Source organism: Pan paniscus, chromosome 18, assembly GCF_029289425.2.
Source record: "Pan paniscus chromosome 18, NHGRI_mPanPan1-v2.0_pri, whole genome shotgun sequence".
Lineage (NCBI taxonomy): Eukaryota > Metazoa > Chordata > Mammalia > Primates > Hominidae > Pan > Pan paniscus.
Window position 1 is genome coordinate 82,761,252 of NC_073267.2, and position 13,473 is coordinate 82,774,724.

At 47.7% G+C, this 13,473-nt stretch overlaps 1 protein-coding gene across 1 annotated transcript in view; it reads right to left on the reverse strand.

Annotated features, from left to right (window-relative positions):
* Positions 1–7,579: 7,579 nt before the first annotated feature.
* CALB2 (calbindin 2) overlaps positions 7,580–13,473 on the reverse strand; it is a 33,082-nt gene continuing 27,188 nt past the window's right edge. Inside the window, exons 9-11 of the mRNA XM_003829487.4 lie at positions 13,183–13,236; positions 12,369–12,440; positions 7,580–8,264 (exon numbers count right to left, since the gene is read on the reverse strand). Of these exons, the coding sequence (XP_003829535.1) occupies positions 8,148–8,264; positions 12,369–12,440; positions 13,183–13,236 (243 nt within the window). The 3' untranslated portion in view covers positions 7,580–8,147. The remainder of the gene's footprint in view (positions 8,265–12,368; positions 12,441–13,182; positions 13,237–13,473) is intronic.

The window sequence follows — 13,473 nt, forward strand, 5'->3', positions numbered from 1 at the left end:
GCCATGTTGGCCAGGCTGGTCTCGAACTCCTGACCTCGGGTTATCCACGCCTTGGGACTCCCAAACTGCTGGGATTACAGGCGTGAGCCACCGTGCACGGTCTAGGAAGTAAGATTCTGAAGGGCACTTTGATGCCATCTGTTCCAAGCTCCCCATTCTACAGATGGGGGACTTGAGATCCAAAATGAGATGTCTGGCCATTTTCCCACAGCCAGCTGTGGTCTCTGAGTGGAAACCAAGGACAGATGTGGGGAGGACGGAGCACATTGAGCCAGGCCTCTGGGCAGTCTCTGGAGCCCCCGTCTCTTCGGCTTTTCTTCTGCCTCACTGTGGGATTGGTATGTGCAGGTCAGCTCAGCACAGCTGCTCCCTTGGCATACAGTTCGGAGGATTCACACCTGCTAAGCAGGAAAGAGTGTACCTAGTAGGCACCTTGTCTAAGGACTTCCAAACATGGAAGTACCTGAGTTCCTGTGAGCCCTGGGGCAGCTGCAGAACATACACCCAGAAGTAGAGGCAGCATCTTCTGATCCGGAGGTCAGAAGTCCAAACTGGATCTCACTTGGCTAAAATCAAGGTCTTGGCAGGGCTGTGTTCCCTCCGGCGGCTCCAGAGGAGGATCTCTTTCCCTGCCTTTTCCAGCTTCTAGACGCCACCTCTTCCATCTTCAAAGCCTGTTATGGCCGGTGGAGGATTTCTTGCATTGCGTCACTCTGACCCTGACAATTCTGCCTCCCTCCCTCACACAGAAGGGCCCCTGTGATTACATTGGCCCACCCAAACAAGCCAGGATATCCCCCTATTTTATGGTCATCTGATTAGCAACCTTAATTCCCTTCTGCCACGTGAGATCACGTATTCACCATGCCCCAGGATTAGGACACGGACAGCTTTGGTGGGGATTATTCAGCCCTCCACAGCTTGCTTGGCCCCTGAGACTTGATTGTTCTGGAGAGGAGAGGGGTACTCGGTGAGAAGGAGCCCTGAAAGGGGCAGGTACCCCTAGGCGTGTGGGTTCAGTGGATGTAGGCGGAAAGAGCAATACATGAGTCAGCCACCCTTGTGGGCTTCTACTGGGGGAGCCGCCAAAACCTGTCTCACATGGTCAACGTCCTGTGGAGAAAAATATGGCCGGGGAGGTTGTAGAGTGTAGGGGGTGGTGGAAGGCTGCAGCCTAATCGGGTTTCAATGAGAGAGGTGACATTTGAGCCAAGCCTGGAAGGAGAAAAGGAGCCACGCTGCAGGCTGGGAAAAGAGTAAAGTCCAAAGACCCAGCAGGCCTGCAGGGCCCTTCGTGAGCTGGTCCTGGCTACCCTTTGAGTTTTATTTCTTGCTTCTCCCTCCGAGCTTACTCTCAGTTGAGCGGCTTGCAGTTCCCCGACATGAGCCAGGCTACCTCTGGCCTTGGTGCCACTGTTGATGCTATTTTTTTTTTTCCTGCTTGTATTTAGTCTGTTCTCACGCTGCTAGCAAAGACATACCTGAGAGACTGGGTAATTTATAAAGGAAAGAGATTTAATTGACTCACAGTTCGTCGTGGCTGGGGAGGCCTCAGGAAACTTAGAATCATGGCAGAAGGGGAAGCAAACATGTCCTTCTTCACATGGCAGAATCAAGGAGAAGTGCTGAGCAAAAGGGGGAAAAGCCCCTTGTAAAATATCAGATCTTGGGAGAACTCACTATCGTCAGAACAGCATGAGGGTGACCGCTCCCATGATTCAATTACCTCCCATTGGGTCCCTCCCACGACACATGGGGATTATAGGAACTACAATTCAAGATGAGATTTGGGTGGCAACATTGCCAAACCATATCACTGCCTGAGATGGTTTTCTTTCCTTTTACCCCTTCTCCTGACCAAATCCTACATTACTTCCAGGTCTCTGGTTATTCCTCACCTCGTCCAGACTTCAGCCCAACTCCAAATCTAGGTTAGGGCTCTCTTCCTGGGCTTTCTTTGAACCCACTAGTATCATCACACTGAGTTTCTAGTTTCCTCTTCTCAGTCTTTAAGCTTCCAGCAGCCAGAGATTGTTGCATTCACTACTGTGTCCCTAGCATCTAGCCTGGGGCCTAGATGGTGGCAGATGTTCAATGAATATCTGAGGTGAATGAACACTCTCTACTATTTATTCAGCCCCTGTACTGAAAAGTATAGCCATTGTGAACACAAGTCATGGGATCAAACTGCTTCTGGTTGAATTCTGACTCTACCACTGACTTGCTGTGTTACTTTAGGTAAGTTGCTTTGCTGATCTGTGCCACTGTTTCTATAAAGAGGAGACAATAGTAGTACCTTTCCCACAGGACTGGTATGAGGATCAAGCTAGCTAACCCCAGGAATATGCTTAGGAGAGAACCCAACACAGGGTATGTGACCCCAAAACCTGTTTTAATGGTATCACCTTGTACTGGTCTTTTAATATTTTTTGTGTGTGCTTTTACCTGCTCAACTTTTAGCCACCAATTACCCTGAAACAAAACAAAACAGGGCATGAAGTCAAGGTCCAAAATACTTTGATCATCAGAAGAGGAGCCCTGTTCAGGGATTCCATGGTTCTCTGTGCTGGGCCATTTTCTATTTCCTGACCAGTTTTCCTGATACGACACTTGGAGACGCCGTCACCCCACATATTCTTCTTGGCTTTAGCTAGGAACTACATCTAGCCACTATACCTTCAAAACAACAAGAGCCCCTGCCTATATGTGTGTGTGGCTCCTGACCCAAAGCCCACCCGAAAATGTGATGGCCACTCCCTCTCTGGTCTGTCTTCTCCATCAGATCTAGTCAGTGCAGTGCTCAGCACCCAGGCCACTTTAAGGAACACACAAAAATGTCCTAATTTCTTTTTAAAAGCTGAGGAAAGATGACATCTTAGGTTGAATAAAATGTTTTAGTAAAGAATATCAACATATTCGTCTTTATACCAATGCAGTCATACAGTATATGTTACAATACTTTTTATGGAGGAAGGTGTTCACCAAAGCAAAAGTGCCCAGGGCCCATAAGAGTGAAAACACAGCCCCGTTCCCTCTCTTTCTCTCTTCACCCTTACCGAGAACTAGAAGAAGGAGGGCTGAGAAGTTTCTAATTTGTTATGACTCCAACAGGATGCAAATATGCCTTGGGAAGAAGGGTTTCTTCTGGATGAAGTTCCAGTCTCACTCTATGTGTCACACCCAATCCCGTGCCCCTCCACATCCACCGTCAGTCCTGCGTGGTCTCCCAGACCCCTTGTTGGCTACTTGTGTACCTGTGCACGCGTTGACATATGCGTCCCGGGCCCTCTTGCAGGTTCGTTTACATATATGCCCACGTGTTGACATATGCATCCTGTCCTTTCTTGCAGGTTCACTTACATACATGCCAACATGTTGACATAGGCATCCTGTCCCTTCCTGCAGGTTCACTAACATACATGTCCATGTGTTGACATATGCACCCCATCTTCCATATGCATCCAACATCCATTCCCCCAAGTTTTCAAGTTCTAACATGTTAATTCCTGTTGTCTTGCCCTTTCTTCCTTCAATCCTTTCCTACTGTCAGTGGGCCAAGAGTGAAGAAGACCTGGGCTCCAATGCTTGAGCTAAACATGTGGCATTCTCTGTACAACTTTTTCCTTCTGGGTGGTCTTGTGATCTGGGGAAAGATACTTTCCCCAGAACTTTATGGCCTCGATTTTTTTCAGTTGTAAAATGGGGATTTGTTGGGTGACCACTGTTCCCTGCTGGGGACTGGATCACTCATCTACTCTTTGGAATTCCCATCCCCTGTCCCACATGTCTGATTCTAAGAGGGTCACCCCACCTGCTGGCCATGAGTGATTGGTCAGAGGTGAGCACGTGACCAAAGGTGGGTCAATTACAGCTCCTCCTCTGTGGCATTTTGAACTAGAACTAAGGGAAGAGAAACAGTCCTTTGCCAAATGTGTAGCTTGGAGCCAATGAATTCATGTGACAAATGTTTATTGAGCACCTACTGTGTGCTTGGCATCGTTCTAGATGGTGGGGATATAGCCAGCTAAGGTCATGTTTCCTGCCATATGGAAGACATCAGTCTGAGAAAATAAAGCCATCAGTTACAGCAAAGCAGAAATAAGAGAGAGAAGACTCCTGGCAGTATGTGTGTTCCCAGTTCAGGTTGTCCAGGAGGCCCTTCCAGACATATGAGATAGTCCAGCTTCTATCCACTAATTCTCTGTTTTGCCTGAGCCAGTTGTACCTGGATTTCTGTCACTTTCCAAAGACCTGACTACTGCAAAGGTAACACATTCTGACTGGCTCATGTCCTGAGGTTCTTGGAGCTGTTATTATTTTATCATTCCCTAAAGGGTTTCTCAAGTTAAGTTCAGACTCACACCCGCCCTCTTTCCCTGACGGTGGAGTCACTCATTCATTCATTTGTGCACTCTTGTGGCCATGCACTCCTCAAAAAACACAGCCCCCACCTCTAGGAGTTCCCATTATCCTTTTGGAGGACTTGGATAAGGAGATAAGCAGGCATTGAAATCTCAGCCCTCATACATCTCAGCAGTATCTGATACCTTTGATCACTTACCTCATTTTCAGACACCACTTTTCACTTGTCTTTCAGGAAACCATACCCTCCTGGTTTCTCTCTGCCTGCCTGGCCATGCCCTCTTCCCTTCCAGAGCTCTCACTATGGGAGGGCCCAGAGATCCTATCTCAGACCTCCTTTCTAGTATCTCCTGGGGGAATCTCATGCCATTCCCACCACCTTAAAACCCATCTTTGCACAGATGTTTTACAAATTCATATTTCTAGCCCCGACATCTTCCAGAACTTCAGGTTCACATATTCAGTGCCCACTGGTGTCTCTAGTTTCTGAGTGTGTTGGGTGTGTCCTTGCTGTACCTCTTCATCACTCCCCACCCTTCCCCGCTTGTTTTCTGCCCTTGAGCCTGGCCTGTGTGGATTCCATTAGTAGGCTCCTGGCCCTCTGGCTTCAGGCAATGTGGAACCCTAGAAGGAGATAGGAAGGAAGCAGGGAGGAGGGGGCATGTGTTTACTCCATAAGAGCTAATCTGGGCTTGGCTGTGTGCTTGAACAGAACATGTGACATTCCCTGCACAACTCTTCCTTTCTGGGTTCCTCTCATTCCTTTGGGCCTAAGTGTGGTAACAGCAACTTCCCTGTCACTAGTCCCTGGTTCACCACTATCCCTTATGAGTCCCTTGTATTTCACTCACATGCATATAAAAGATGTTTGTGAACAAATCCTCCTTGAATGATATGAATGGAAGGTGCTGTCTGTTTTCTATTGGGATCTATACTGAATTAGTAACTGGTACTGGAGATGGCCCTAGGAAACAAGATCTGGATATTCTGGGGTTGGGTTGATAAATTATTCAAGAAAGACAGGGATTGCCTGTTTGTCAGAGGGAAACAGAACATGGATTTTTTTCATCACAGGTGGTGGCATCACAAATCCTCAAATGATCACTGGTAGGGACAGGGACAATAGGTGGGTAGAGGATAAAGCACTGACCGAGGCTTCAGATGGCTGTGGTACTTAGTTCCTATGGCAAGCAAAAGGAATGTAAAGATTTTGGGGTCATCTGGATCATTCTTGTGGCTCTAGAGAGTACACATAAGGAAAAACATTTTTTGAAATAGGGTCTCACTGTGTCACCCAGGCTGAGTGCAATGGCGTGATCTTGGCTCACTGCAGCGCCTCGACCTCCCAGGTCAAGCAATCCTCCCACCCTCAACCTCCTGAGTAGCTGGGAGCACATGCGCATGCCATCATACCCAGCTAATTTTTTGTATATTTTGTAGAGATGGGGTTTCACTATGTTTCCCAGGCTGGTCTCAAACTCCTGAGCTCAAGCCATCTACCCACCTTGGCCTCCCAAAGTGCTGGGATTACAGATGTGAGACACCTTGGCCAACTGAGAATTTTTAAAACTACAAATATACAATTAAGAGCATACATGAAGATTAAGAAGACCTCTAGGATGGCCTGGAAGGAGTTCCTCGTCTCCTGTGGTCCAACGGCAGATATGGCTGAACTGAAAAGGGCTGCAAGTTTGCAGAGGCAAAGCTCCTGCCCCAAGGTAAGGGTGCCAGTGGGAGAAAGCATAGGGCCCTGAGACATGAGGGAGGCAAGTAAATTTGAGTCCCTAATTTCCCCCGACCCCATCCCCTAATGTCTTTGAGCCTTAGTTGCTTTATCTGAAAATAGTATCCGTCTGGTAGGATTGTTGTGAGATTAAATGAGGTAGTGTTGTTAAAATACATCTTGTAGACAATCAATATGTGACAGCATGAAAAAAAATCTGTCATCTCTCTATTGTAGGATCTAAGAGCTCTGTGAACCCAAAGGCCAAGCTGGCCCTACACCAAGAGGCATGCGATCGGGTGTTGGGTAACTTGCACTTTGAGGAGGAGAAGTTAAGTTCTGGTGGTCTAGAGCTTCTGGCTGGAGGTCCTTCCTGCTTGGTGGAGATCACCTAGTCCCAGTGGTAGGGACCCCATTGGTATAAAGTGGATCCAATCTGCTGGATTCATACCCTGGCTCTGCCCCAACTGGCCAGGGCTTGTTACTAAACCTTTTTATTTATGTATTTATTTACTTATCTATTTTGTTTAAATTACTTTTTGAGACAGAGTCTCAGTCTGTTGCCCAGGCTGGAGTGCAGTGGTGCAGTCTTGGCTCACTGCAACCTCTGCCTCGCGAGTTCAAGCGATTCTCATGCCTCAGCCTCCCAAGTAGCTGGGATTGCAGGTGCGTGCTACCACACTTGGCTGATTTTTGCTTTTTTTTTTTTTTTTTTGAGACGGAGTCTCACTCTGTCGCCCAGGCTGGAGTGCAGTGGTGCGATCTGCAAGCTCCGCCTCCCGGGTTCACGCCATTCTTCTGCCTCAGCCTCCCGAGTAGCTGGGACTACAGGCGCCTGCCACCACGCCTGGCTAATTTTTCGTATTTTTAGTAGAGACGGGGTTTCACTGTGTTAGCCAGGATGGTCTTGATCTCCTGACCTTTTGATCCGCCCACCTCAGCCTCCCAAGTGCTGGGATTACAGTTGTGAGCCACCGCACCCAGCCTAATTTTTGTATTTTTAATAGAGATGGCGATTCACCATGTTGGCCAAACTGGTCTTGAACTCTTGACCTCAGGTGAGCCACCCACCTTGGCCTCCCAAAGTGTTGGAATTACAGGCATGAACCACCATGCCAGGCCCAAAACCTTTTTAATCTTCAGTTTTCTTTCCTGGACAGTGGAGACAATCACAGCACCTCTCAAAGGATTAAGAAAGATGCTCCAGGTCAACTGTTGAGCACAATACTAATACTACCCTTAGTAAGACTTCATTGAACTTGTCAGCTATGTTATAATCTCAGAGATATAGAAAGAAACATGAAACTAAGAAGTGACTCAGGTTGGTGAAGAGATAGGCAATGAATGGTGAGTGAAAGCCATAGAGTCTTGGGGGTCCTATGCCCCACTTGGGTGGGTCCCATTACCCTCCTCCATCCACGTGAGAATAGGCCCTCCCTTTGTCAGGCAGAGCTGCTAACTGTAGAGAGAAGTTGACCACTAGACAAGATTGGGTAAGTTTCCACAGCAGGACCTTTCCATTTTATTGTCTGTAAACTCTTCTTTGGTAAACAAGAAACCCAAAGAGAAAAGGAGCACGCCGAGTAAAGAAGGCAAGGAAAGGGCCGGTGCCTTCCACACACAGGAGTTCTGAGAGGACAGCTACACCATTGGCAAGGTGGTGGATGGAACCTGGAAGTTTGGGGTGGGTGGTGGCATGGGGGACCGGCAGAGGGGAGCGAGAGGGAAGAGTCCACTCTGTTGGACATAGAAGCCTAAATCATACAGCGAGGGAGCTCATGCATCACAGCGAAGAGAATTAGGGACCCTCCACCCATGCCCCCATCACCTTCCATGTGTGTGATCCACTGAGCATAGACTGCCTGGGCAAGGGTGGGTGCAGGGGGCTCAGGACGGCCCCCCAGCGGCCCATCCTCCATCTCTCGTTTCCTGCTCTACAGGCAGGTGTGTGCAGGCTGCAGGGGTGGGGGCGGGGCGCTCACGGTCTCTGGGTCTGGGTAGACGCATCAGGGCAGCAGGAGCAGGGTTTGGGGGAGGTGGAGAAGCAGCCCCCGTCCCCACTTTACATGGGGGGCTCGCTGCAGAGCACAATCTCCAGGTCCTTGCGGTAGAGCTTCCCTGCCTCTGCCAAGGACATGACGCTCTTTCTGTAGTTGGTGAGCTGTTGAATATTCATTTCCTAGGAAATACAGGGAGAGGGTAAGAGCAGGTTCAGGGGATGGTCCCGACGCAAGGAGCCCACGTCCACATTCACAAACACAAACACCCACACCTTTCTCTCATCTCATCCCAGGATAAGTGGCTTAGACGAATGCAAAGCACGGATTTTGGAGTCAGACAGACGGAGGTTAAAGCCTCTCTTTCACTTACTGGCTGCATTGCTTTGGGGAAGGTAGTCAACCTTCCTGAGACTCAGCTGCCTCACCTGTAAAATGGGTACACTAAAAGTTCATGCCTCATGGAGGTGTTGCAATGATTACGTGAGGGAATGAATATAAGCCACATCAGCAAGCACTTGAAAAATAAAAGGTAGCTATTGTGACAGTCATGATCTATGTATGACTTGTATATATTTCCTCGACCTCACTGGGCCTCCGTTAACTCAAGGCCAAACTGGCTCCCTGCAGGTGATGAAGAGAATGCCAGGAAAGCTCCCTGGTCTTGCCTTCCAGCCTCCTGGACCACTCTTTCCTAAGTCTCATCTATTTAAGCAAGGAATTTTTTTAATTTTTTTTATTTTTTTTATTTTGAGGCGGAGTCTTGCTCTGTGGCCTAGACGGGAGTGAAGTGACACGATCTCGGCTCACTGCAACCTCTGCCTCCCGGGTTCAAGCGATTCTCCTGCCTCAGCCTCCTAAGTAGCTGGGATTACAGGTGTGAGCCACCGCACCTGGCCCCTATTTAAGCAAGGAAGTCTGCTTTTTTTTTTTTTTTTTTGAGATGGAGTCTTGCTCTGTGGCCCAGGCTGGAGGGAAGTGACGTGATCTTGGCTCACTGCAACCTCTGCCTCCCGGGTTCAAGCTATTCTCATGCCTTAGCCTCCCGAATAGCTGGGCTGGGATTACAGGCACCTGTCACTATGCCCAGCTAATGTTTGCACTTTTTTTTTTTTTTTTTTTTTTTTTAGTAGAGACAGGGGTTTCACCATGTTGGCCAGGCTGGTTTCGAACTCCTGACCTCAGGTGATCTGCCCGCCTCCACCTCCCAAAGTGCTGTGATTACAGGTGTGAACCACTGCACCCAGCCCCTATTTAAGCAAGGAATTCTAAATCCCAGCTTCTCCAGCAATAAAGCTCGCCAGCCTACTTGTTGTTCACTGGCTTCTTGTGTTCAGGGGCCACTGAGACAGGTGAGCCATGAACATATGCCCATTGTCTCATATAAATGGAGACCCATATTAAATACCAACACCTGATATGCCTGATGTTAAATACATGCTTTACAATGATTGCTTCGGATACAAATAACCAATGGGTCTGAAATATAGCAAGGTCATCATCAACACTGGAAAATCACTTAAACAACCTTTTCTTTCTTTCCTTCTCCCCCACTCCATCCCTCTTTTTTCTTTTTCTTTCTTTTTTTTTTTTGAGACAAGGTCTTGCTCTTGTCACCCAGGCTGGAATGCAATGGCGTGATCACAGCTCACTGCACCCTTGATCTCCTGGGCTCAAGCGATCCTTTTGCCTCAGCCTCCCAAGTAGCTAGGACTATAGGTGGGCGCCACTACATCCAGTTATTCTTACTTTTATTCTTTTGTATTGAAAATGTTAGCAGATACTTAAAATTTTTTTCCCTCCTAGGCTGATGGGTCATTATCTCCATTCTGCTAATAAGAAAACTGAGGTACAGTCATGCTCATGAATATCTGTAATCTAATCATGAATATCTGTAATCCAAGCATGAGCCCTGAAGTCTAATGATTTCACTGGTGCACTATTCTGTCACCTCTTTCTCAGGGCTCAAGGGCCAGTCTTTTTTTCCCATTGTGCCGGGGCTTCTCTTTTTATGCCATTAATTTCTGGTTTGGTGCCATGAAAACCCAAGGGCACTTTGCAAGCATGTCTAGCTTTGAGAGGCACCTTCCCTAAGTTGTGATGTTCTTGGAAATGTCACATAACACTGGCGTGCACCTGAGATATCTGCCAGTTATCAGAAGCCAAGGAAGGGACCTCATCTATCAACCCCAAGCTTGGGACAACTTCCACAGTGATCTGTGGCAGCGAGAGACTTAGCAGCATGGGGGAGGGGCTGCTTACTTCCTATAAGTTTCACTTAAAACTGGGGAAGGCTCTAGCGAGTTGCCATGGCCTTGGGAGTGCTAAGAAATACTGAAGTTCAATCCCATCAGCCTGTCCCCTCGAGGAGCCTCAAACATTAATCTGCTCAGAAACCTTATCACACTCCATGCAGGCACCATCCAAATGGAATGCGTGCATCTATGTGGGTTTACAAAAAAAAAAAAAAAAAAAATGGCCCTTCCGTTCCAGCATAGGTGCTGTGATTTAGAGTCACGCGGCTCTCCCTTTCTACTCATTCACTCTCTCAATCCTCAGGCGCCAAATCTGAAACTTGGTCCAGGTGGAAGGCTCTCAGGTAAACAGCTTTGTTAATATTCTTACTCTCTGACCTTCAGAGTGGCTTCTGAATCCCAACAGCAGAATCTTTACTTTTGTTTCCATACTTGGAGTCAAGCTGTGCAGCACCACAAGCTGTCCTTTGTGTGAACCAAGGAAGAGCTTAGTGAGTTGATGACCAGGAAATTCAGGTCACTCTGAGATTTAATGCATGTCTTCAGGGTTTATCCACCTCAGGTATAAGACAGAGTCTCATGAAGACAAACTATGCCTCATTCATACAATTACACGTAAAGGTATTTTCCACTATGGTGCCCAACATTCCTTGGATACATACGGGCACATACATAATTTTCTCCTAGAATTTAGTGCCAAGAAAAAAGTTCAAACACCTGGTGAGTACTTCCTTCTTCCCAGGAAGTATTTGCTTCCTTATCATTTATTTTCTGCCTCTTTCAAGAGTAATTGTAGGTAACATTTAAATAAAAAAGATGAAATAAATGAAGGATGATATTTAAGATAAAGAGATCAGAAAGCACTTGGAAAGGGAGATGAATAGAGACTGCAGATAATTTTTTCCTGAAATTGAGCATTAAATTTAGCTCTTGCTTGTCAGCCAAGGCGGTGAGACAACTCAAGGAATTGTAGAGCTTTCATTGTCTAATTAAAGAAAGCAGCAAAACCAGTTGCTCAGAGAAAGACATTTTCCAGGCGGTGAACAAAGACAGCTGCAAAGGTTTGGCTCCTGGCTGCCGTTCCACCTGACTCCTCCACCCAGTGCACCAAACTGAGCCCATGGGAGGGTCTCCCAGGGTATTCCCAGGAGGCAACATCAGGCAAAATAATGGAGTTCACTTCTTTGCCTTTTCTTTGAGAGGAACAAACTCTTCAGTGGCTCCTTTTAACCCCTCCCCCAGCTCCCGATTCTGCAGTTCATCAATCCAGAATAGCCCTTCACCTCTCACTGGCCTCTGTCCTCCAAAATCTCTCTTTGTGTGGAAAGTGTTTTTTTGGTTGGCAATTTGGCTAACACTTTCACACGTCAACACTGTCATGGCCTCACAGCAGCATCCCCCACAACAGCCAGCAGATGGGTGCAACCCAAGCGTCCACAGAAGAGAATGGGTAAACAAAATGTGGTATATTTATACGATGCAGCATTATTCAGCTTTAAAAAGGAAGGGAATTCTGACACATGCCACAACATGGATAAGCTTGCAAGGACATTATGCAAAGTGAAATAAGCCAGGCACAGAAAGATTATACTATTTTCTTTACATGAGGTACCTAGAGCAGTCAAATTTACAGAGGCAGAAAGTAGAGTGGTTGGCAGGAGATGGGGGACAGGGGAATGGAGAGTTATTTTTTAATGGGTACAGGTTTTGGCGCTGCAGGATGAGAAGGTGGCCACGCATGTGCAATATTATGAATATGTTCAATGCCACTGGACTGTACACTAAAAATGTGAAGATGGTAAGCTTTCTGTCCTGTGTTTTTTGCCACAATTAAATTTTAAAAAGAAACATCAATTAACCAACCAACCAGAAATCAAAAAACCAAAAGCAAACCCACAAAATGTCTATTGCCTTGCTGTGGCAGATCAGAGGGGAGTAGAGAGCAGGACCAGGCACCTCTCCCCTCCTCTCCCGCAGAAGCCTCTCCCGTGCCCTGGGGACAGTGGCCGGGCCTCAGGCTTGGCTGCTCACCTTTTTGTTTTTCTCGTACAGATCCTTCAAAAGGGCATCCAGCTCATGCTCGTCAATGTAGCCGCTTCCATCCTGGGGATGGGAGCAGAGTCAACCCAGAGCTCTAAAGCCTGGGCCCCTGCTGTCCCGACCCATTCCAGGGATGTCTAAGAGTCTAGCCTCTCCATTACTCTGTGCAAAAGGGGGTGTTCAGATCGTGTAATGACAAAATAATGTGTCCCTTCTGCTTTAACCAGTCATGGCAGGAAGGTGGCAGTGGGTGCAAGCTTTGGGTAGCCTTTCATTGTGGTGCTTTTCATGTGCGTTGAAAATTTAAGTGAGGTTCAAGAAGCATTTGGTTAACTCCCTGAGTCTGGGGGCTATTTAAAGTTTACCTCCAACACTTTGGTTATGAAGAAGACCACCTGAGTCATGTGGGCAGGGGACAGCCCAGGGAGGGGTGGGTATGGAGGTCATCTAACTTCCAACTTCCCAGAGAAAGACTTGGCCCTGGGCAGAATTGTGATCTGGCACCAGGGCAGTTCTGAGTGTCTCTTCCCTTTGGCTCCCGACAGCGTGGTCACACCCTAGTTCTAAGCATAGTCCTCCCCCAACGATTCTCGGCTGCACTCTGCAGAAACCAACCCCTTGGGCTCCATAGGCCACTGGTGGAGAATGACATTTGCCTTCTCACACAGCAGAAGATGCGGCAGGAAGAAACCACACGGCCCAGGCCACCCCTGGAAAGCTGTCTCTTCCCAGGGATGAAGCTGAGCCCTTCTGGACGGGCTGATGGGCTTCTGATTTTCCCTGCCATGCCAACTCCCTCTCTTACCTTGTCGTAAAATGTGAAGATCGCGTTAAACTCCTCTGAGGTCAGCTTCATGCCCTGCAAGAACCAGGGTATTAAAGACAGAAGCAGAAGCGCAGTGGTGTGTGTGTGGGTGTGCGTTTGTGTGTGTGTGTTTATGTGTGTGGTGTGTGTGTGGTGTTTGTGGTGTGTGTGTGGTATGTGTATATGTGTGATGTGTGGTGTGTGATGTGTGGTGTGTATGTGGTGTCTATGTGTGGTGTGTGTCTGTGGTGAATGGTGTGTATGTATGGTGTGTGTGTGGTCTGTGTGTGT